Source organism: Lutra lutra, chromosome X (assembly GCF_902655055.1).
Source record: "Lutra lutra chromosome X, mLutLut1.2, whole genome shotgun sequence".
Taxonomy (NCBI): domain Eukaryota; kingdom Metazoa; phylum Chordata; class Mammalia; order Carnivora; family Mustelidae; genus Lutra; species Lutra lutra.
This window is the reverse complement of record NC_062296.1, coordinates 98,351,647-98,375,892: the sequence shown is the minus strand read 5'-3', so window position 1 is coordinate 98,375,892 and position 24,246 is coordinate 98,351,647. Positions and strand designations below refer to the sequence as shown.

At 54.1% G+C, this 24,246-nt stretch overlaps 2 protein-coding genes across 4 annotated transcripts in view; both read right to left on the bottom strand.

The window, feature by feature from the left end:
- DHRSX (dehydrogenase/reductase X-linked) overlaps nt 1–19,634 on the bottom strand; it is a 145,222-nt gene extending 125,588 nt beyond the window's left edge. Inside the window, exon 1 of the mRNA XM_047716910.1 lies at nt 19,509–19,634. Within this exon, the coding sequence (XP_047572866.1) occupies nt 19,509–19,617 (109 nt within the window). The 5' untranslated portion in view covers nt 19,618–19,634. The remainder of the gene's footprint in view (nt 1–19,508) is intronic.
- Nucleotides 10,094–19,648, bottom strand: ZBED1 (zinc finger BED-type containing 1). Of its 3 annotated transcripts, none has more exons than XM_047716906.1 (2): nt 19,509–19,648; nt 10,094–13,467 (listed from the first exon to the last, which is right to left on the bottom strand). In XM_047716906.1, exon 2 carries the CDS (start codon nt 13,412–13,414, stop codon nt 11,327–11,329), a length of 2,088 nt encoding a protein of 695 aa, XP_047572862.1. In that variant the 5' UTR covers nt 13,415–13,467; nt 19,509–19,648; the 3' UTR covers nt 10,094–11,326. The 3 variants fall into 3 exon arrangements, with proteins under 3 accessions (XP_047572862.1, XP_047572863.1, XP_047572864.1); XM_047716907.1 differs by lacking the exon at nt 19,509–19,648 and adding an exon at nt 18,906–19,112; XM_047716908.1 differs by lacking the exon at nt 19,509–19,648 and adding an exon at nt 18,749–18,851.
- Between the last annotated feature and the right edge of the window lie 4,598 nt (nt 19,649–24,246).

Below are 24,246 nucleotides of genomic sequence, written 5' to 3'. Positions count from 1 at the left end.
ACTTGAGCCCTTTGAAATATTTTAAAAAATAATTTACATATTCAGACACTTGAAAGATTTAAAATACGGTTGAAATAATTTACAGATTCGGATACTTGCCATGTTTAAAATATTGTTTAATTTACATAGATACTTGAACTGTTTTAAAATATTGTGAGTGATTTAAATATTTAAACATTTCAAATATTTAAAAATCCAATCGTAAATACAGAAGGGGAGGCGGGGGTGGCTGGATCACTCCGCGACCATGTCCTTTTCTAAGGACTGTGCAGAATCCGTGCGGATGACGCGGAGCACGTCAAGAAAGGGTTTCACCCTAAGGAGTCGAAAGTCCGTCAGGTAACATGTAAAGGCAAACGACAGCTGCGGGGCGTAGAAAAAGGGCTGCGACCTTGCCCGTAAAGGGGTCTTGTAAAAGGATATGCACATCTTCTCTCCTCTTCCCTCCCGAAGACCCAAAGAAAACGAACAAGGGACTCGTGGATAGTGAATAAAACACGCCCGTGTACAACAGCGTTGAAACGCACTCCTGTAAGTACACACGATGAAAGGAAGACAGCTGACTCGTGATCAGCCATCGCAACAGCGGGTCCCAAAACTGCACGCTCGCACTAGAACGAGTCACTGGGCACCAAGACTCTGTCCTTTTAGCAGACGAGCTGCCAAGGGCTGTGCCAAGCGGGCGTGCGTGCATGTTCTCTCTGACCCAGCAGCTCTAATGCTGAGAGCTGCTCCCACAGATGCACTCCCACGGGTATGCAAAGATGCTGGAACATAAAAAAGATACCCTCCCTGCCCTGTTGATAAGACAAAGATCTTCGGTGTGAATGTCATTTTATGCAAAGAGTCTTTACAGGTGTTCTTGCGAAAGAAAGCCTTATTGTTCTAGAGACAGCTGGGAGGACCCTCCAGTGGAATTAGGCCGAGTTTGGAGTGGGGGTAAAAAGAAAAAAAAAGGCAATTTTAAAAGGTTGCATTGTGTGTGACTCCATTTATGTGACATTCTTGAAATGATGGCATTGTGGAAACAGAGAGCAAATGAGTGGCTGGCTACGGGTGCAGCATGGATGGACGTGGGAAGGAGGTAGCAAAGCTATAGGAGGGGAACATTTGGGAATCTGGGGGCAGGGAACATGCCTGTGCCTTGACACAGGGGGGATGGTCACCCCCCCAATGACTGGAGGGATGCACCATCCTTCACGTGCAAGGACATCCCAGATGGCTCACCCCACCACCGCACATGTGGCTGCCCATGAAAACGAGGAAATATGGATAAAACAGCAATGATTGTATCCCTGTAGCCACGGGGTTGGGATCACGTACTTTACAGCTTTGTAAGTTTTATCCCCGGAGGGAAACCAGAGAAAGCATACACAAGGTTTCTCCATATTCTTTCTTGCAACTGCACAGGAATTACAGGGATCTGTAAAAAGTCTAATAAGCTCAGTTCATATAATACATTCTGCTCTTTAAAACATGAATTTAAAAACAAAGAGTCTTTGTCCCGTGGCTTCTGTCCCATTGTGTTGGAAATGTCTTGTGGACGTGGGAGGGTCTCACGGGCATTCCGTCCGCCTTTACGGAAACGCAAACCAAAGCCACAGTGAGATATCACTTTAGGTCCACTCGCATGGGTCTTATTTCAGGGACAATGAAAACATCACTGAACAAAGGTTTAACAGCAGGGAGGGAAACCGGGTCCATCCTGCATGGCTGGTGGACACAGAAAATGCTGTGGGCACTGTGGAAAAGTAGTGTGGAAACCACATGGCCCAGCAATCCCACTCCTCTCTCCATCTCTCCAGGACACAGGGAAGCAGGTGTCCACAAGCATATGTACATAGAAAGGCCCGGAGCAGCATTACTCATGGTAGCCAGGGAGATGTGAGCAGTCCAAGTGCCCACCAATGCACAGGGTCCATCCATGGATGGAATAGAACTCAGCCTTGAAAAGGAACAGCACTCTGACACCTGCTGCCTCGTGGAGAGACCATGAAGACACGATGGAAGGACGGAAGCCACACTCCCAAGACCACACAGGACATGATTCCATTTCTATGAAATACTCAGTATAGGAAAATAAGTCAACCACCATGTCAAGAACGTGCCCGTGAGCTTTCTGAAATTCTCTAACCATTAGACGTATGTGATGTCCTGCCAACTGACCTCCATAAAACTGGGGGAGAAAATACAATAACAGGTTCATATGTGTTACAAGAAAGGGAATGAGCTCAAGGCCACGTCAATCAAGCTTATATGAGAAACAGTATTTGGGTCGTGCCCGACTCTTGATTTTGGCTCAGGTTGTGATCTCAGGCTCTGGGCTCAGCAGGGAATCTGCTTGAGATTTTCTATCTCTGTCTGCCCCTCCTCCCAGCTCTTTCTCCCTCAAATAAATAAATAAATCTTTAAAAAACAAAATTAAGAAAAAGAAACAGTGTTTATAACATCACAGTCAAGAAAGGGACCATCCAAACAAAGCCAAGTATTTCCCATGCACAAATCCTTTGATTCCAATAAAACGCAGAGAAAGGATCCAAGGGAAAAAGATAAGAGACAAACTATGATGTAATGCAGAATTGTGTTTGAAAGGCATTCACGTTACAAAGTGATAAATGAAAACATCATAGCAACATCCAAAAAAAAAAAAAAAAATCACATCCACCAGCAAAGGGGAGGTCACACTGTTTTCTCACAAAGTCTTCGACTGATCAGACAAGGCCCACCTGCGCTAATGAAAGTCATCTGCGGAATTCAAAGTTAAGGTATTGATGTAGGCATGGTGACCAAAGGTGACATGCATTTTGCACGAGGTGGAGATGCCTGGCGATGGCATCCTACCATACGACGCAGTAAAAGACTTGTAGACATGCGCTCTCCAGATTTGAAGAGGTCCAGCCCCATGTCCCTTACACATAAAGGATGCATTAGTCAAGGATCTCCCAAGAAACACACAAGAAGACTAAGCAGTGAGACAGAGATTTAATTTATGGGATTGGCTCATGTATCTGTGTGTATTTGAGTCTCTATAGTGCAGGGTCAGGCAGGAGGCTGAGACCCAGGGACGAGCTAAAGTGGCAGCCAGAGTCCAAAGGCCTCCTGGAGACAGAATTTCCTCTTTGTCCGGGAAGTTTGGTCAGTTTTCTCACAAACCCTTCAACTGATCAGACAAGGCCCACCGATCCAAGGGAAAAAGATGATTCCAACTAGTACGTAATGCAAGATTGTGTTTGAAAGGCATTCATGTCACAGAGCAATAAATCAACACATGATAGCAACATCAAAAAAAATCACATCCACCAGCCAAGGAGAGGTCAGACTGTTTTCTCAAAAAGTCTTCAACTGATTGGACAAGGCCCACCTGCACGAGGGAGATTCATCTGCAGAATTCAAAGTTAAGGCATCTATGCGGGCATGGTGACCAAAGGTGACATGTGTTTTGCACAAAATGGAGATGCTTGGCAATGGAGTCCTACCTTACGATGCAGTAAAACACTTGTAAACATGCGCTCTCCAGATTGGAAGGGGTCCAGCCCCATGTCCCTTACACATAAAGGATGTATTATTCAGGGTTCTCCCAAAAAGCACATCAAAAGACTAAGCAGAGAGACAGAGATTTAATTTAAGGAATTGGTTCACGTAACTGTGTGTCTATTCACAGGACCGGCCAGGAGGCTGAGACCCAGGGACGAGCTAAAGTGGCAGCCAGAGTCCAAAGGCCTCCTGGAGACAGAATTTCCTCTTTGTCCGGGAAGGTCAGTCTGTTTTGTCACAAAGCCTTCAACTGATCCGACAAGGCCCACCAATCCAAGGGAAAAAGATAAGATTCCAACTAGTACCTAATGCAGGATTATGTTTGAAAGACATTCATGTTGTAAAGCGATAAATCAAAGTGTCATTGACAAAGTCAACAGCAACAAAAAAATCACACCTACCAGCAAAGGGGAGGTCAGTCTGTGTGCTCACAAAGCCCTCCACTGATTGGATGAGGCCCACCGTGACCCCAGAGAGAGTCATCTGCTTTACTCAAAGGCTACTGATTGCAATGTTAACCTCATCTAACCATACCATCCTAGCAACACCTAAAGTAGTGTTTGACCACATGTGGGCACGCGTGGTCCAGCCAAGATGACATAAAATTAACCGTCACAATACACAGCCTTTCCATGCAACAAAGGTGTCGACTGACAGCCATCATCCAGAAGCCTGAACCCCCCTAAGGGAGTGAGCTCCTTCATGAGCAAAGCCACTGCCTTGAGCAAGGACAACAGAAGGACCAGAGTGGTAGTCTCCAAAGCAGCACTGGATGGAAACCAAGACCAGACACCCTAGGCACAGCAGGCTCCCTGGAAAGGCAGGACCTTCTTGTTGAATGCACTGGTGGAGCGAAGCTGCGGGTCAGAAACCAAAATGGCAGGGACTCAGGCGGGGGACGGCCAGCTGAGCCAGAGAAGCATGAATGGGGCACCAAGATGGTGCCACTGGTGTGGACAGCGGCTCGTCCTCGTGAGCAGAGGACCAGGTGTTCCGCACATGCCAGCATGTCTCGACATCAGGTGACGATGTCCTGCTGCCTTCAATGGCAGTAGCAGATGGAGAGCTGGAGCTGGAAGAGAACTGGGCTCTCTTGCCTTGCCCAAGCTTGCCGTGTGGGGTCCTGAGCCTTCCATCCCAGAGCCACAGCCATAAGGTCCCATGACCGCCACCAAGTTCAACACACATGGGAGGCTCACCGTGACCGTGCAGCACAGAGAACAAGCTCATCGCCCCTGTGGCATCCCAGAAGTGGTCTGAAATCAGAGATGGGGCAAGGGCCAGAGCTGGAATTACCTCCCTAATGAACCAGCCCTCCCCAGACCCAGGCTCTTGGCCAATTCCACACCCACTGTGCAGCAACGAACTCATGCTGCAGCCACATCAAGCTCTGTCCTTCCTCCAAATGCCCAGTCTTGCCCCAGGGAAGCGGCCTGTGTAACCTGTGGTCCACTCAGGGAAGGGGAATATAATTCACTGCTAAACAGCAATGAGCTATCAAGCCGTGAGAAGCCACCAAGTCACCTTACATGCATCCTGAGAAGGGAAGGGAGTCGGTCTGCAGGCTTCCTCCTGCATGATTCTGGCTCTAGGATGTTCCCGAAAAGGCAAAATGGCAGAGACAGAAGAAAGATTTGTGGTCAGCAAGGGATGTGGGAGGGACGGATGAGAAGATGCAGCCCTGAGGATTTTTAGGGAGGTATCAGTCATCTGTGTGACGCTATAATGATACACACGTGTCATCGCACAGGTCTGCAAACCCACAGTATGCACAACCCCAAGAAGAAGCTGTAACGTAAAGCATCAGTGGTGCTAATGACATGTCCATGCGTGTTTGCCGATTATAAGAAATGTGCTCTCTGTGGGGCAGGTGCGGATGCTGAGGAGGCTGTGCCTCTGTGTGGTCATGGCGGTACACGGGGATTTCTGCATGTTCCCCTCAGTGTTGCTGCTGGACGTATTTAATTGCATTCCGGTTATATCTTTATTGTACGGTGCACCTAAAATCACTCTTAAAAAAATAAAATTAATTAAAAAAACAAAAAAATCATGATGTTGAGGAAGGGTGAACACCCAGTGACATAGCCGTTTGGGGAGGCGCCCCTGTGGTATGAGGATAAATGGGAAGAAGAAAACATGCCCCGTGTGGGAAACACAGAGGGTATTTTCTGGGTGTGATGCTGGTATTTCCAAGGAGGAAAGTAGGGTGAGTGGGTATGGGCTCCACCCCTACTCTGCACTGAAGGCAACCCATGAGCACGTTGGAAAGTAGTGTGGTTCCTGGGGAGCATGGGTGGCAGACGTGATGGTCGGGACCCGGCCCAGCTGCACCCACTCAGGAACTCGAGGGAACCATCTCAAGTAAGGGTTCGTCACACGTGGGTTGAGGAAGCCCAGAGAGCTGATTATGCATTCCCCCTGGGTGTGTCTCTCTGCAAGGGTGCTTTGGAAGAGATTAGCATCAGATCTGGTGCACTGAGTAAAGCCGAGGGCCTTCTGCACTGTGGGTGGGCCTCGTCTAATCAGTTGATGGTCTGAAAAGCATCAAAGAACATGGAAGGAGGGGAAGAATGTGTCATACGAGCTATTGGTTCTGTTTCTCTGCACAACCCTGATTCACACAGCCTGAATAACAAACACCTTAGAAAGGAGCAGTAAAAGCAACACACATTTATTTCTCAAGGTCCTAAAGGCTGGAAGTGTGAGATCCTGATGCCAGCTGATCCACGGCCTGGTGAAAACCCACCCCTTGGTTTGTCAGTTCTGTTCGCTCTGAGCTAGCATCTCTGCAGACCTCCTTCCTCCATGAACATCACTCCCGCTCTCCCTTCCTTGACCCCCAATTATGTATCTGCATCTCCTGTCCTTCCGCATGTCCAGGCTTAACGCATCCTAACTCCCTACCAGGGTGCCCAGGAAGAGACAAGACCAGGGAAGGGCTCAGCCAGCCCGCTGCCCAGCCCCTCGCCAGCCCCTCCAAAGGGGTGTCCTTCATGCCGGACACCCGCCAGGCAGCCTGTTGCTGGTTTGGATGCTCCCACTGAGGTGTCTTTGCCCTGCCTGGACCTCCCCACATGCGCCCCACTAAAGAACCCCTCTCCAGGCTCACAGCCCAGCCTGTGAGGAGCAGGATCCTCCTTGGGGAGGTCCTAAGGCAGGCCAACATCCACTCTGCTCATTCCCTGTAGGGCCCTGCCTCAGTGTCCCCTCCAGGTGGCCAATTTTGCAATCTGGTGACCTGACCCTAATGTCCTACACCTCCCTAGCCAAGTATGTGAAGGACTGGGAGCCACACCTACCTAGGAGGCACAGGACCAGGACCAGGCACTGAGTGCAGGCTGATGCTCTACCCAACTCTCCTGATGCAGAAGCTTGAAAGGTCCAGTCTTTGCATGTTTCCTGTGACCTGGGGAGGCTGGACCAATAGGAATCACATGGTTCCTTCCAGCGTGATTTAGAAAGTGGTGAAAATTGCAAATCCATAACACGTCAATCAGTGACAGCTGTTCCACAACCCATTAAAAGTCATGGAGGTAGAATAAAGGTCACTCGGTACACCTTCAGTTTAACCACAAAAGCACAGGATGGATGGATGGATGGGTGGGTGGGTGGATGGATGGATGGATGGATGGGTGGATGGATGGATGGAAAAGTGGGTGGGTGGGTGGATGGATGGATGGATGGATGGATGGAAAAGTGGATGGATGGATGGATGGATGTGTGGATGGGTGGGTGGATGGATGGATGGATGGATGGATGTGTGGATGGATGGATGAATGGATGGATGGATGTGTGGATGGGTGGGTGGATGGATGGATGGACGGATGTGTGGATGGGTGGGTGGATGGATGGATGGATGGATGGGTGGATGGATGGGTGGATGGATGGATGGACAGATGTGTGGATGGGTGGGTGGGTGGATGGATGGATGGATGAGTAGATGGATAGATAGATGGATGGATGGATGGATGGGTGGATGGGTGGATGGATAGATAAATGGATAGTGGATGGATAGGTGGGTGGATGGATGGATGAATGGATGGAAAGCGAAGGAGGGATGGATGGATGGATGGATGGGTGGATGGATGGATGAATGGATGGATGGATGGATGGATGGATGTGTGGATGGGTGGGTGGATGGATGGATGGACGGATGTGTGGATGGATGGATGAATGGATGGATGGATGGGTGGATGGATGGATGTGTGGATGGGTGGGTGGATGGATGGATGGACGGATGTGTGGATGGATAGATGGATGGATGGATGGATGGGTGGATGGGTGGATGGATAGATAAATGGATAGTGGATGGATAGGTGGGTGGATGGATGGATAAATGGATGGAAAGCGAAGGAGGGATGGATGGATGGATGGATGGGTGGGTGGGCATGTGGAAGAATGGGTGAGTAGATGGATAGACGGATAGACGGATGCAAGAAGGGGTAGCTGGATGATGTATTGACAAATAATAGATACATGATAGATAACACACAGAAACAGACAATTGATATGCAGGTAGAATATACACATAAAGAGAATACAGACAGGATATATACATACATGTATGGCATCCCTTTGACGCAGACATGGAATCACAAGGCTTACTACGGACGTAACCCACTAGGCAGGGATGTAATCACAGTGAAATTTCCAGCTGCCCACAAAGGACAGTGCTGATGTCCCCGATACTGTGCACGCGGCACCATCTTTCCTGCCTGCTGTGCAGCCAATGGGTCCTTTCCAGGAAAACCCAGCCATGACCTTCCCAGGAAAAAAAGCCTCCTCCAGCACCATCTCCCAGAACTCTGAACATTTGAGATGAGAAGGGTGCCATTCACCCCACAATAAAAACTCTCGAGAAGCACCGTGCTCTGTAAGTTCTAACAGAGAAAACGACGGCCCATTCCTGCCAGAAAGCCCCTTCCTCAGCACGTGCCACCTGCCACCTGCGAAATGCATGCCTTGTCCCATGTCTCCATGAGAATGCAGCATGTCTGGGAAAACCAAGAAGCTGAACTGGTTGGATGAGCATCTCGAGCTTGTCTGTCACCAGAGGTCTGAGCTCTGAGTGGATATTCTGAGAATCCTCCCAGAATAACGAAGGCCAACATTACCAACCAACCAACGGGCTGCACAGAGCTCCCCCAACCTTGGAAAAACAGACTACAAGGTCCCGACATGCAGAGGCACCCGGGGAACCCAGGGATAACGCAGGTTTGGAATCATGGGATCCCACAAGGGAGCCTGGGTCTGTGTTTCTGGCAAGCAGAGCTGGTCCACACCGCAGATCAGGCCACGTCCTGGGAAGTGGGATGTGGGCACAGGACTGTATCAGACAGCTGAGATGCCCGTGATCTAACAGGATAGGGCTGGTGCGCGTGCCTTGGGACCCCAGAGGATAGGATGGCGGGCTTCATAGGAACTGTTGTGCTAAATCCTAAATGGATCTCGTGTTTGCAGATAGTTGGAGCAACGGTGGGCAGGGACGTTTTGTGGAAGATGTGCAAGGGAGATTGGGGTCTGAAGCATGCCGTATGCAGAGTCACGGGACCATGGCCACATCCTGGCGACACCACATGCTCCAAGAAGCCACAAATACATCCTTTCTCAGGGACAACAGGAACCAGATCTGCCCCAGGTCCTGAAAGCCTGTCACACAGAACGACACTAAACGGGACTGAACCTCCATGGCACCCAAGAACCAACTCCGGGAAGCCTCCCAGATTAACTCCCACGACAACAACAACGCAGCTCAGACTTAGGGCTTTAGAATAAGACATGAGCATGAATCCCACATAGGCGACCCACACATGTGAGGAAGCCGAGTGGGTGCAGACTTAGACAGGAGAATGCATCTGGGCTGTGGGCTGTGTGCGTAGCAGCCGTGGTCAGCGACAGGCACATTCAGTGCCCACCAGACACGGCCAAGGGCATGCTCCCTGAGGAGCGTCAGACATCGGCTATGTCAGTGACCGTAGCCGAAAAGTGTCCCCTCTCAACTCCACGTGTCTGTGTGTGAAAACGAAGTATTTATTTAGCCCCCACCTAGCAACAAGGCAACCAATTCCCTGCAGGAAGAGGTCAGCCAGTGCCGACTACCGTGCCGTGTCCGTTTGTCTGTCTCTGGGGTGCCCTGTGAAAAGGAGGAAGGACAAGCTGGACAACAGCCAGATGCCTGTACAAAACGAAAGGTCCACGCTCACCACTCAGGCCCAGGCTCATAAAACCATTCTCGTGTGAACACAAGCCAGTGAAGGAAAATGCAAAAGGCCTGCTCCCCTGCACCACGTCACCAAGTGGTGGCCTTACTCACATGAAGGAAAATGCAAAAGGCTGTCCACCAGACAGCCGGTCACCAAGTGGCGGCTTTATTTACGTACATTTTGGGATGCACAAATATCCAGAATGGATCACAGCCTTTGTCATTTCCAAGGACCCCAGAACAAAGCACCATGGCCTCTGTTCTTTGTGGCCCGGAAATGTCTTTGAAGAAAGCAACAAAAGCCTCCCTCCTGGTGGAAGGGATTCCATCGCAATGAAAACACATCAGACCAATTAATTAGGAGCTCATCTGCTTCTGCGTTTATTGAACAAGAGTCAAATTCGAAAGCGTTAAATAAGAAAAAAAAAAAAAAACCCACAAAAAATAGATACCGTGAGGAAGGCTCAAACCCAGTCAGATGCGTCAAGATACAAGTCTCGCCCCTGGTTGACACCACGGGGGTAACCCACCCCCCCAGGACACGGACACATTCGCCTCCTTAATAGTCTGTGATAGTCTTGGAGGTGCTTGGCCACGCAGAACGTCGCCAGCAGCTGGGGTTTCCGTGAGCAGCAGGAGCGACCCCAAAATCAAGGCAAAAGTGTCCCATCGTCCATTTTTTTAAAAATCAGCAGGCCCCTGTGGTGCGGCCTTGAAAAGACAGAATGCAAGAGTCCGTGGCCCCCTGGAGAAATCGAAATCCCCCTCGGCACACTTGGGTCCCTGGTAATTTTGGAAAGCAGGGCTCCCGAGGGCGGGGGCCTTGTGGTCATCCTGGGGACACATACACACACACACACACACACACACACACCCCTACACTCACACACGCGCGCGCGAGGACGCTCAGGACCCAAGCGCACCAGCATCACCAGGACCACATGCACAGAGCAAAGGGCAGCAACGGTACAAAAGGCAGAAGACACCTCTTTTCCTGCGTTGTCCCCAGTGCCCCTTTCACGCTCTGCACCAAACCTAAAGCTGTGGTTGCTCCCCTCAGGGCACATGGGTTGGAGCGTGGCATGCCCGGCCATGCCAAAGGCAAGGCGCGCACTTTCGCTGGATAGTAAATGTGAGCTCACGTGCGCAACAGGTCTGCGAAGGCCTTTGGAAGGCATGTGGGCTGGGAACGATGCGCGAGTTTGGGTGTTTTTCAGGGGTTTACCGCAAACCCCCCGATGGAGAATAGGACGGCTTTGGGAGTGGAATTTATTTATGTAGGAAGGGAAGGGGGCTCCCTCCCTCCGGCCGTCTCTCCCTGCTGGCTGTGCTGGCTGCCGGAGTTGTTATCTGCAAACAGCAGCCAGCAGGTGCACAAGGGGACTTCTGGAACTTTCCCGTGCTGTTTCTGCCCCTTCGCTGGGACGCGAATGGGCTTGTAGAGGGAAGGCGCGGCAGCCCCGTCTTTCTCTCCTGTGCGCTTGCTCCCCCCACGCAAGGCCACCCACGCATATGCGCACGGCGGGTATTTACAGCAGAGCACCCTACGGGGGGCCGGTGCCATGGTGACCCACCCCCACCCACCGGCACCTACATGAAGCCGCTGTCCCTGATCCCAAAGAAGCCAGCGTGCACAGCGTCCCCGAGGGGGAACAGTTGCTCGTGATCCAGGCCCCACTCCCCTTCGTCCTCGTCCTCGGGCTCGGCCTCCGCGCCGCTGCGCGCGTTCTCGTACAGGAAAATCTGCTCGTCCACGTGCGCCGGGGCGAGCCTGTTCCTCTTGGCGCTGACCACGTTGGCGGAGGTGCCGAAGAGCCGCTCCGGGAAGACGCGCGTGGCCGCCACGCACCAATATTTCTGCAGCACCTTGGGCAGCACGGGGAAGAGCGCCAGGCGGTCGGACCACCACTTGAGGGGGTCCTCGTTGAGGCCCAGCACCTTCTGCGACTTGAAGTTGCTGAGTTCCTCCACCACCTGCGCGTGCCACTCCTCCTGGTCCTCCGCGCCCCCCGTCTGGCAGAAGATCTCGGCCAGCATGCTGTTGATGACGCTGGTGGGCGGCGGCGTGGACGCCAGCACCAGCTTCTTCACCGGCGGCTCCTCGGGCAGTGCGTACATCTTGTCCTCCGCCGCCCGGTAGCCGCCGCCGTCCTTGACCTTGTCCAGCAGGCCCTTGGCCTCCTCCACCACCCTGTTCTCCACCTGCTGCCTCTCAAAGGCGGACAGGAAGGGCAGGCGCTTGTATCGGGGGTCCAGGAAGGTGGCCACGTTCAGGAACATGTCGATCTCGGGCGCCTCCTGGTAGGTCTTGGACAGCTCCTTGGCGATGACCTCCTTGGCCATGCTGAGCTCCTTGCAGTCGGTCTCCTTGATGTTCAGCGTGGTGTTCAGCAGCATGTGCAAGAGAGGCTTCACCATGCTGATGGTGGGGTACTTGGAGGCGGAGAGCATCTCGGCCACCTGCTTAAAGGGCTGCAGCAGCTCCACCAGGCCCTCGATGGTGGCCCACTCAGCGGCCTCCAGCATCAGGTGGTGGTTGTTGCTGTCCTCCACCAGCACGCCCGCAATGACAAACTGTTGCTCCTTGAGGCGCTGGAGCATGGCCAGCGTGCTACCCCACCAGGACACGCGGTTGCTGACCAGCATACAGTGCGCCATGTTCTGCTGCTTCTGCTTCTCGTAGAGCATGTACATGGCCACCGTGGACTGCTGGAAGTACTCCACCAGCTTGCGGCAGCGGGCCAGCAGCCCGGCCAGCTTGGGCAGCTGCAGGGCCTGCTGGATGCCCGCGTTGAACGTGTGTCCCAGGCAGGGCATCTGCACCGAGATGTCCAGCAGGGAGCACGCCTTCACGATGTCCTTGCCACAGTCCGTGGTGGCCCCAAACACCTTCGCGCTGATGCCCCACTCGATGAAGGCCTCGTACAGGACCCTGGTGATGGACTCGGCCGTGTTGTCCTCGGGAACCTCGAAGGTCTTCAGGCAGCGGGAGCCCACGGACAGGCAGCCGGGGGCCCCGCCGCCTAGGAAGTGGGCGGCCAGAGTAACATAGGCTCGATTCTGATTCTCGCTCCTCCACATGTCCGTGGAGATGCCGCACCAGGACGCGTCGCTGAGCTCCTTGAGGACAGCCTCGCGGACGGCGCCGTACTTCTCAGGGATGGCCTTGCTGCATAAGAATTTCCTGCTGGGCAGCTCGTACCTGGGGTCAGCCGTCTTCAGCAACACCTTGAACGTGGGCTCGTCCACGATGGACGCGGGATACAGGCCCTCACAGATGAGGCCGATGACGGCAGCCGTGAGCTCCTGCTGCCGCTTGCTCTCATGGCCATGCCCGGCCTTGGCGGCCAGCGTGTCCGGTGGGGTCAGCTGCGACGCCTCGGGCTTCAGCTTGGAGAAGGCGGTGGCGAAGGCCTCGCGCATCTGCTCCGTGTTGCTCTTGACGAACTCACAGAACTCATCGGGGTGATTCTTCTCCAGGTGATAGGAGAGGTTGGACGTGTTGCCGGAATAGGCAATCTGGGCCATGCAGATGCGACAGTATATCTTCTTCCACTGCAAGATGCATCCCTCGGCGTTGGTGTCGAAGCCGAAGTACTTCCACACTTTGCTCTTGGCGCGCGGGTGGGCCACTAGTTTGAGGTCTGTCTGGGACGGGTCCAGGCCTTTCGCCTCCATGGCTTCTGCACCGCGGCCCGCGTGCGGGGCCTCCACTCATTCCTGCGCACCTGCTGAGAAGCAGCAAGACAAACACAGCATGAGAATGGGTCCAGGCACAGGGGGGTGCCCTGCGAGGAGCAAGCGCACGCCACATGCCGAAGCAGCTGTCTCCTCCCAAGCCGCAGGGCAGAGGGACCCCACGGGGCCGCCTTTCCCGGTGCGCATGGCCTTTGGAAAGCGGAGGAGGCGCTCCGACAGATGAGCGCCTCTTTGCTGCAGGTCACTCCTAGGTGCGGCGTGCGCAGGGACTCCAAGCGTCTGAAAACGTGCGCATCTGAGCTCCAATCCGCGCACGACTCCACGCGTCTGAAAACGTGCGCCTCTGAGCTCCTATGCGCACACGACTCCGCGCGTCTTAAAGCGTGCGCATCTGAGCTCCTATGCGCGCAGGAGTCCGCGTGGCTGAAAACATGCATGTCTTTGAGTTTCTCAGTCTTTACAGCACCTGGCCCACCTCCGCTGTTTACCGTTTCCTGTGCTAGGTCGTCCACCATCTCGCCACCAGCCAGGCGGAGTCACTTTTGGGGGGAACAAACTGCAGGCGGCCCGCAGAAGCCTACGTGCCCCAGCTCGGCCGCCAGCCCAAGAGGACCCACCAGCACCAGCACCTCGAGCCTCCTTGTGAGCAACCATGTGAGGCACTACATCCCCGAGGTTGGTCCCGGGTATCCAAGAAGCAAAAACGGTTTTTAATTCGGACAAAGCAGTCTTTAAGTTGGCTAAGAGGCTTTTTTTTTTTTTTCCTCCAAATGTTACGTTTTCTTTTTTTTTTTTCCTCCCCAAATTTTACGTTTTCCAAATGATGCCTTTGGAACGTGGCATGTGGTCCTTTTATCTTTGGCACATCCGTCATCGGTAACTTTAGTGGGATGGTAATGGACATCTTGATCCCGTGAAAGGCGCTTCTGACAACGCCCACCGGGGCAGTCATACCTATGCGCACAGATACACATTTGCTGTGCCCCGGTTTCAGCATCGCCAGATTCTCAAAGGGGAGTTGACTAGAAGCCAAGCCCCCAAGGTTCCTACAGTCCTCTCATCCTGTCCCACGGAGCCACCGGTCAGGGCAGGGACACTCCCAGAACAGCAGCTGGGTTCTATTCAAAGGTGTGTATTGAGTCTGTAACTTTCCAACCCACTGTACAGTGCTCAGGGGGTTAAATACACACACACACACACACACACACACACACACACACACCAAGCAGGCATTTTCTGAGTATCAGGAGTATGTCCAGAACGCAATTTCGATGTCTAGTGCGGATGCCAGAGTGCCCCCCACCAGAATTCGGGCACTCGCAGAACCTGTGAATGGAACCTTATTTGAAATAGGACCCAGGTGTGATTAAGTGAAATGTCCTAAGGTCATGGGAGGGATGTGGACACAAACCAGGAGCCCCAAGAAGTTGAAAAAAGTAGGAAGGACCCGCTCCTACAGCTTCTGGAGGGAGCCTGGCCCTGCCCCGCCTGGATCTCAGTAGCCCTGCCCCACCTGGATCTCAGACTCTGGTGTCCAAAGCTGGGAAAGGATGAATTTTTCACCTTCTAAGCCAGGGGTACTAAGGTAAGGCTTACTCAGAGCACTCTTAAGACAAGGGTAAAACCTTAAAAGATACTCAGCCTCGGGGCACCTGGGTGGCTCAGTGGGTTAAGGCCTCTGCCTTCAGCTCAGGTCATGATCTCGGGGTCCTGGGATCGAGCCCCGCATCGGGCTCTCTGCTCAGCAGTGAGCCTGCTTCCCCCTCTCTCTGCCTGCCTCTCTGCCTACTTGTGACCTCTGTCTGTCAAATAAATAAATAAAATCTTTAAAAAAAAAAAAAAAGACACTCAGCCTCAACATCATGCCAGAAATGCCTCCCATGTCGAACAGCCACACCCCACCACGCTGGCCAACATGAGGTCTTCCTGGAAGACGTCACAACACCCAGGATAAAGGGGCATCATGGTACCTGGGTTGGACAAAGGACATTGTCACTGTGACCAACTGCAAGGAGACAGTGGAGAGACGAGGTCCAGGGTCTCCGGCACAGGTGGAGGGGATCCGACACAGCCACGATTTGCGGAAAGAGGACCCCCAAAGCTGCACTTTCCACAAGCCCAGTCAGATCACTTAGGTCACAATCTTTGGGGCCCCCCAGGAAAGCAGGTGACGAGGAGGGGAGTTTTCCCATGAGCCCCTGGACAGCCACTGGGCAGGGCCATCATTCCGTCACCATCTGTACCGCTTGGCTCCCAGTGGCGTTGATCAGGGTCACCAGTAGAGGTTTCTTCAAGGCAGGCTTTCTGCACTCATCCTGGCAGGTGGTGGGAGCACCTCCGGGAACCATCCCCAAAGCCTTCCTGGGGGCCCTGAGTTTTGCAGCGAAAGCATCCAGGTTCTTCCCACGATGCCAAATAGTGCATCCCAGGGAAGGCAGACACGGCAGGACGGAGAGCCTGCCGCCTTCCCCTTGGCCTGAATGGAGCCCAGGAGGCCAGCAAACACCGACCCCTGGGGCCTACTCTGTGGCTTGGAGAACTCGGTCATGGGGAATGGAGTTATTTAGCATCTGAAAAACCCATGTCACTGGTACTTACAAGCAAGTGGCTTGTCTTTGTTATTGTAAACACGATCTTAAATATGTTTTAAATTTCTGGTTTAATGCCTAGCAGCCTAAACAAATGGTTGTTTGGGGTCCTCCCTTTTTTTGGAGAGGAAAGGGACCCTCAATCATGAAGTTCGAGTACCCCCGATTTCACCTCCCTAGAGACACCGTCCGTGTCCACGTGTGCACAAAAGCAACCAGACTTCACTTTCTCTGGATAGGTGCTCCAACGCCCTGCAGTCTGGAAACTAGGAGTCCTCCCAAAATAGCTCGGTAAGTGGGCTGGCTGACATAGTTTGAGGTGGGTATGGCCTTCATAGGTTTAGCACGGGTAAACGAGTCCATTTTCCGTATCAGGAAGCCTGCCTACTTCCCACGGAATTTGTTTTTAGGATTTTATGTATTTACTTGAGAGAAAAGGAGAGCACAACAGGGGAGCAGCAGGAGGAGAGGGAGAGGGAGAAGCAAACTCCACGCTGAGCACGGAACCCAATGCGGGACTCGATCCCAGGACCCTGGGATCACGATCTGAGTCGAAGGCAGACGCTTCACCGATGGAGATACTCACACGTTCCCCCCCATGGAATTTTTAAGGAAAATCCCATCCAAAATCATAACTGCGCTCCAAAAAGCACACCAAAATGTGTCTCCATTTCAGAACACACTGATGTATCGAGATGTTTCATTTCTAACGGATGATCCTTGTGGATCCTGCCCACGTGACCACGCGTCTACGCATCAGGGCAACTTGGAGCAGCACTTAGCCCAGAGCTTGAGTTTTGGGGTCACGTTCGGATACAAAATGTGGTCATTAGCTCGTGTATTTTAAGATACGACGAAGAGACACACCTCACCGTGTGGGCCACCTAGATACAGTCTGGAGAAGACAGAGAACCTGGAAATCACACCATCTCAGAAGAGGCACGACCATCCATCCCGAGTCTCTAAAGGTTCTTGCTTTCGGACAAATGTTAAGAAAATAAGACATCTTAACATTTAGGACGGCTGCACTCTTATTTCTTTCTTTCTTCCTACAATCTAAGTGGCAGCAGACCTCGTAGGTGCCCTATGCAGTCCCCTTTCTAAAAGGTCCAAGACCATCGTCCTGGTCCTGGGATTTAAAAAAAAAAAAAAAGAAAAAGAAAGAAAAAAAAAGTTGAGTTACTTCCAACTGGAAATGGGAACTGGGTCTTTGTTACTGCTTAGCTGGAAGAAGCCTAGGGCAGAGTTCAGTGGCTCTTGTCCAAACGCCCAGTGCAGTGAGAGGCAGATCAGAAAAGCTTTAAAATGCAAAGCAATGGTTTGCCGCTTGGAGGTGTGGGCCACAAGGAGACCCACGGCGGGGACGCGCTCCCACCAGTATCTAGAATTGTTTCTGAGACGACAGACAGGCTGGGGCTCGCAGAGGGCCAGCAAGGCAAAGTCCGTCCTTATGTATAAAGGATCGTGTTCTGGAACCCCCAGAAGGATTCCTCTGGCTGGCACGTGCCTTCACGAGGACTCTGTATTTCCACGGATTTTTGTTTGTTTGTTTTAAATCAACAAGTAGAAAGAACAGAGCACGCCATCCCCGTCTACACACGGCAAACAAGTTTTGCAAACACACGTTTCCCTGTGCCCGCGCAGGGACACAAGGTCTACGGCTAAATTCCATTCCATTCCCAGATCGACCCCGTCTAACCAGGAAGCTCCCGGTTCGGGCTCCTAGGCAGGTGACAAGACCCGACTCAGAGTGAAACCACACGGGTACCTGTAAGCGGTGGTACTCTATGGGTCTGGGGCGGTTTCTCCTTGTTCCTCCGTTTGCAAGGTGATTGAAAAGACACAAGTTGACTTCCCAGTCCCCAAGCCCCGGAATGCCTCCTCCTTCTTACCCTGCATTCACTTCTAATGCTTATACATACGTTTTAAGGAAAAAAAAAAAAGAAAAGAAAAAGAAAAACAAAACACAAATTCCAGTGTTATCACACAAGTTAAAAGCTCCGCTCAAGAAAAACAAAGAGTCATTTCCCTGGGTGGAGGTCTGGGAGGGTAGGGCTCCCTGAAAAATGTCTTGTTCCTACTCAGAGCTGAAGTTCTCCAAGTGTGACCCCCTCCCTCGTGAATGGGTAGACAAAGGAATTCAGAGGCACAGTTGACCCCTGGAAGCACGTGGGGGTTGGCACACACTGAAAAACCCGCTTCTAACTTCTGACGGCCCCCAAAACATAACCAGGAAAAGCCCGCTGTCGTCCAGAAACCTGACCCAGGGCACACAGGGTGCACTCACACGTGATTTTGTGTATTGTCAACCCTGGATGCGGAATTCTTACAAGGAAGGGAGAGGAGAAAATGTGATGAAATCGTAAGGGAGGAAAAAATGCACTTATGGGACCGTGCAGTACGTACCCAAAAAAAAAAAAAAAAAAAAAAAAGCAACCAAAAACACACACAAAAAAGAAAAGAAACACGTAAGTGAAGGTGGGCATTTCACACCAGCGCTGACCGAAGGTCAAGTGTATTTTGGCGAGGATAGATGGTGCGCGTGCAGCTCCACTCGGGAGCGTCTGCAGAGGCGAGCCGACCCCCCCGCACACTCCCAACTGCACAAGCAGCGCTCAGGGTCCGGCTCTCCTCGCAGGCCCGGCAGGAACGAGCGTAGCTACGGGGCAGCTCCCCACCCCCGTTCCCACGGAAAACCTTGTTTTGGAAAACACTTATTTGTCACCTAAAAATAAACTGCCAGGTCTGCGCCCACAGACGAGGGCTCCTGTGCGTCCCCGCGCAGCCGCGCACGCAGAAAGGCCTCCGGGATTGCGGCTTGGCGGCCCGGGCATGCGTCTGTGGAGACCCAGGGCGCACGCCGCAGGTCCCGCGGGGCTTACGAGAGCTCGAGCGGGTCCCGACCCCGAGGCCTGCGGAGGGCGCGGCGGTGTTCCGGGCAGCGGCGCGGACTTGGCTCCCCGCAGGCAGCGGTCCCCATAGCACCGGCCGGGCTCCCCAGTGCGCCGGCCGCGCTGGGCCCCGCGGCGCCGCGGCCAGGCCTTCCGGGAAGGCCGCCGCCGCCTAACCCCCGGCTGGGGGGGGGGGGGAACCTCCGGGGCTTCCCCGTCGCGCTCCCGGCCCGCGCGCGCTCTCCGCACGACCCCCGCCGGCGCGCGCACAGCCCGAGGTCGGGGGGGCGCGGGGAGCTCGGCGCGCGCGCGGGCCCGGCCGTGACGCCGGAGGCCGAGGTCGCGGGCTTCCGGCAGACCCCGGCCCCGGGGCAGGCGCGAGCGGGCAGCCGAGACGCGCGCGCACGAGAAGCTCCCGGGGCGCGCTCGGCCTCCCCAGCCCCCGCCGCGCGCCTCCCCCGCCGCCAGCCGCCCGCGCCCCCCGCCCCGGGTCCCGCCGCGCGAGGAGCGCGCCTCCGCCCGCTGTCGCCAACGCCCCCGCCGCCCCCCGCCCCCTGCCCGCTGCCCCCGCCCGCGCACCCGCGCCCTGCTGACCTGGTTCCGCGAAGCCCCCGCGGCAGCGCCGCAGCAGCTGCGCCAGGATCACCGCCGCGCCCACCGCGTAGACCCGCAGGGCCGCCCGCGCCGCAGACAAAGGCGACATGGCTGCCCGGACGCCGCTTCCGCGCCGCCCGCCGCCGCCCGCCCCCGGGACCCGGCGCGACACCGGCCGGCGGAAACGCGCCCGCGCGGCCCGCCCTCCGCGCCTGCCCGCCTGCTCGCCCCGGACCGCGAACCAGGACCCCGCCCCGGGACCCCTCCCCGACCCCGCCCAGGACCCCGGAACCCCGCCCCGACCCCGGACCGCGCCCCGGGACCCCGCCCGACCCCGCCCCGACCCCCGGAATCCCGCTCCGACCCCGGGCCCGACCCGGGGGCCCCTCCCCGACCACGCCCCGATCCCCGGAACCCCGCCCCGACCCCGGGACTCCTCCCCGACCTCGCCCAGCTTCCCGGAACCCCGCTCCGACCCCGGACCCCGCCCGGGGACCCCTCCGCGATCCCGCCCAGATCTCCGGAACCACGCCCCGACCATGGCCCCAACCCGGGGACCCCTCCCCGACCCTGCCCAGGGCCTCGGAATCCGGCCCAGACCCGGGAACTCCTCCCCGACCTCGCCCAGATCCCCGAACCCCGTCCCGGCCCCGGACCCAGCCCACGGACCCTTCCCCAACCCTGCCCCAACCCGGGAACCCCTTCCGGAACACTGATCCGACTCCGAGACCCCTTCCCGATTCCACCCAGACCCCTGGACCCTGCCCATGGACACCTGTCCGTCCGGCCAAGACCCTGGAACCTCAACCAGACCCTTCCCAGGGACCCCACTCCCACCCCTTCCCGACCCCTCCTGACCCCAGTCTTCAGTAGCAGAAGTGATCCTAGTAGTCCCTAGAGTAGGGACCCCCGCCCAGGACCCGTCGAAGACCCCAGCCCTGGTCCCCGCCCAGACCCTGGAACCCACCCCACCCCCAACCCTGCGCAGAACCCTTCTTGGATCATTGGACTTCCACTGAGATTAACCACACCCCCGCCCCAACCCCTACCCAGAACCCTCTGAAGGGACACCTAAACCTGGCCCCACAAGAACTTCAGGCCTGCCAGGGCCGAGGACCCCCGGTCACATGCCCCCCGCCCCCCCGCACTATAACAGCCAGTGCGTTGCAGATTTGCATCCTTCCAAACACCAGCCGAGACCACCCACCCCTGCCAAGATCCAACACAGAGGATCCCACACCTCTCCACCAAGACCCGGGACTCCCCCCACTCAGCCTCCTAGGACCCAGACCCACCAGGCCTGACTGCAGGGGGCCCCCTAGCCCAGGGCTACCGGCATCCCCCAGCACCTGGCTGGCAGCTGGACCCGTTTCCTTAGGTCAGGGGACCGGCTTCTCATGGGCATCTGAGACAGTAGGGACCCAACTCTGTTTGGTGCATATCCCCAGCTGGGTTAGGAAGGCTCCTTCTGGCCTTGGCGACCCTCTGAGAAACTGGGGCCAAACAGCCTTTCCAGGATCCGCTGCCACAAGGGAATATGGGTCCGCCCTGCTGGGCCGGGTGCACCCCTCAAACAGGAGCAGGGACAGTGACAGTATCTTCTGCCCCTGTCCCACTCCCTGGTGTATGGGATGGGCAGCTCTGGCCCACCCGTTCCTGGTGCAGGACGACTCCATGAGTGGGAGTCCACGGTCTGAGCGGAGTCGGGGGGTGGTCTGTGGACAGGGGTTCCGAGATCCAGGCGGGGTCCCCGGGCAGGGGGCCTGGGGTCTGGGTGAGGTCTGAAAGGATCCAAGTGGGAGTCCTCTGATCTAGGGTCTGGGCTGGGACGCTAGCAGGAAGCGGAGAGGGTGGGATAGCTGAGTGTCCAGAAACAAAGACAGACGGACAGGCATGTCATCCATGGACAGCCGATGTCTGGGGTGACGCTAAAGACCCCTCGTCTCTTTTCCCCAGCCCCTCCCAACTGTCTAGATTCCCAGGAGTTTCCTAGAGCCATGACCTGGGGAGGGGGTGCTGATAGCCGCCGGCTTCCCTAGGTGCTCCCAGCAAGGGTCTGCGGGGACCCCCATCTCATGAACCGGTCCTCAAGGAGGTCCCAAGCGGAAGCGGGGTCCTGGCGATTGTGGGGCTAAGGTCTCTATTTCTGGGGCACAGCTGTCACACAGGGGGCAAACGGTTGGTCCTAGAGCCTCGGCGTTGCTCCTAGCAGGTTCCCCCACACCCCACTCTTGGAATGCCAACAGTTTCCCCTCCTGCCCAGTCTCTGTGACTCCCGTGGCACCCAGCCCTCTGCGTCTGACGGCTTTCGGGCTTAAGAAGGTCTCACCAGGTCAATCCAGGATCACCTGCCTATTTTTAGGTGTGCACTGGAATTCCACCTGCAAAGCACCGTGCACAGTCATGGCGGCTGGGGCGTGGCGGGGTGGGATTCGTGCCGGGGTAACTTTGGGTGACCGGCCACTCACTGCCCGAGGCCACCGTGGTCCAGGAACCCCTGCCCCTTCAAGGGTGTGAGGACCACAGCACTTGGAGGTAGAATCACCTGCACCAGAAGAAGAAGGTCCACCCAGGACCCAGGACATCCACCACAGCCATGAGAGCCGCCCTGTGTCTGCCCCCCAAGGGCCACAACATCCCTGCAGCTCTCCGTGCACACGGCAAGGCGCTCATGAGAATCCCGAGAGCCCGTGACAACATTTTCAGGGCCCCCTTCTTTCAAAGTCGGGGTGGGGGGGAAAGACCTTGAAGATGGCAATGAATGACGCAGGTCATGGGGAGAGGGAGGGTTTGAACCAGCGGCATTGCCCTATACGGCATGAAGCGTGCATCTGTTTGTCACGGGACAGGGAAGGGACCCATATAGGACGTCCCCAAGGAGGCCAGAAGGATCCTATAGTTCCTCTAGGCCCCAGATACACACCACACTAGGCCACGAGGACTTCCTAGGAGGACGCAGTGAATCTGCAGGGGTTTCAGTACCGAGAGGTGACAAGCCCTGGGTCCCCAGGGAGGATGTGTTAGGCTTGTTGGAATGAACCCACGAGCTGGCAAGGACCCCAATCCTATGGCTCAGGGGGCAGGAGGCCCCATGCCTGGTCCCCGGGATAAAAAGGGTCGTCTGGGGACAGGGACCTTATCAGTGGAAGCAGAGCACAGCGGAGAATTACGACTTGGGCAGGTCAAGGACCTCGGGGTTTTCTTCAGACCCCAAGGAAGTGTATGATGTTTATGATACGGTGCCCCAAGACTGGTCCTTCCCCAACAGTGTGGTTGGGAGTGTGGGGTAGGGGGAGGCACTGGAGGGCAGGGGGAGCCTAAGGTCTCCAAGGACGGTCAAGGCCAGTTGGGAGCCTACCAAGTTGCCCTGTGTGCACAGCTCAGGATGGACAAGGACGTTTCCCCGTGAGTCTGGGAACGCGGGTTAAAGCCGGTTTCCGGGAGGTACCACCCAGACTCGCCAGAAATGACCAGTAATGTAAGATAATATGATATAATAGGATATGATATAACACAATACAAAAAAAATACAGTGAAATAAAAAAATGAAATGAAATAAATAAGTTAATAAAATATAAAATAAAATACAATACAATGAAATAAAACAAAACAAAATAGAATACAGTGAAATAAATAAAATGAAATAAAATAAATCAATAAAATATAAAATAAAATGCATAACATAAAATAAAATAAAATGAAATGAAATAAAATAAATTAATAAGATAAAATTAACTAGTTAAAATAAATTAATAAAATATGAAATAAAATACAATGAAATAAAACAAAACAAAATAGAATACAATGAAATAAATAAAATGAAGTCAAATAAAATAAATTAATCAAATATAAAATAAAATGCATACAATAAAATAAAACGAAACAAAATAAAATGAAATATATAAATTAATAAGATAAAATAAATTAAAATATAAAATAAAATAGAAGGAATGAAAGTAAAATAAATTAATCAAATATAAAATAAAATGCATAAAACAAAATAAAATAAATTAACAAAATGTAAAATAATACAATACAATACAATAAATAACAATGAAATAAAGTAAAATTAAACACTGAGGCACTTGTTAAAAATGCAGATTGTCAGGGCGCCTGAGTAGCTCAGTGGGTTAAAGCCTCTGCCTTCGGCTCAGGTCATGATTCCCAGGGTCCTGGGATCGAGCCCCGCATCGGGCTCCATGCTTCTCCCTCTCCCTCTGCCCCATGGCCATTCATGCAAACTCTCTGAAATACATAAAATCTTTAAAAAAAAATCATTGATATTAACCATGTAAAAAGGGTGTCTGAGTACGACGGAATGAAGTGTTTATGCTCATCATTGGTCAGCAGGTGGACAGATAAATATATGCGTCCATCTGTCTGGGGGAATAGTACTCAGCCAGGAAAAAGAGCCCAGCCCTAACCCCCCCTGCCCCATGGATGGACCCTGAGGCCGTGATGCTCAGGGAGAGACACCCTTGACACCCAAGGCCACACTGTGTGCCACCCCGTTGATGGAAAATGCCCCAAATCAGCAAATCCGTGGAGGCAGAAAGTAGGTTCATGATGCCAGGGGCTGGGGGACGGGAGGAAGAGGGCACGGGCAGTCTCCTTTTGGTGGGGAATTGCAGATATCTTGTCAGGTGGGTACAGGGGACGGTTGCAAACCCTTAAATACGGGCCTTGCCTCCAAATCATGCACTGCACTGCGGTGACGTCTATGTTATGTGGATGTTAC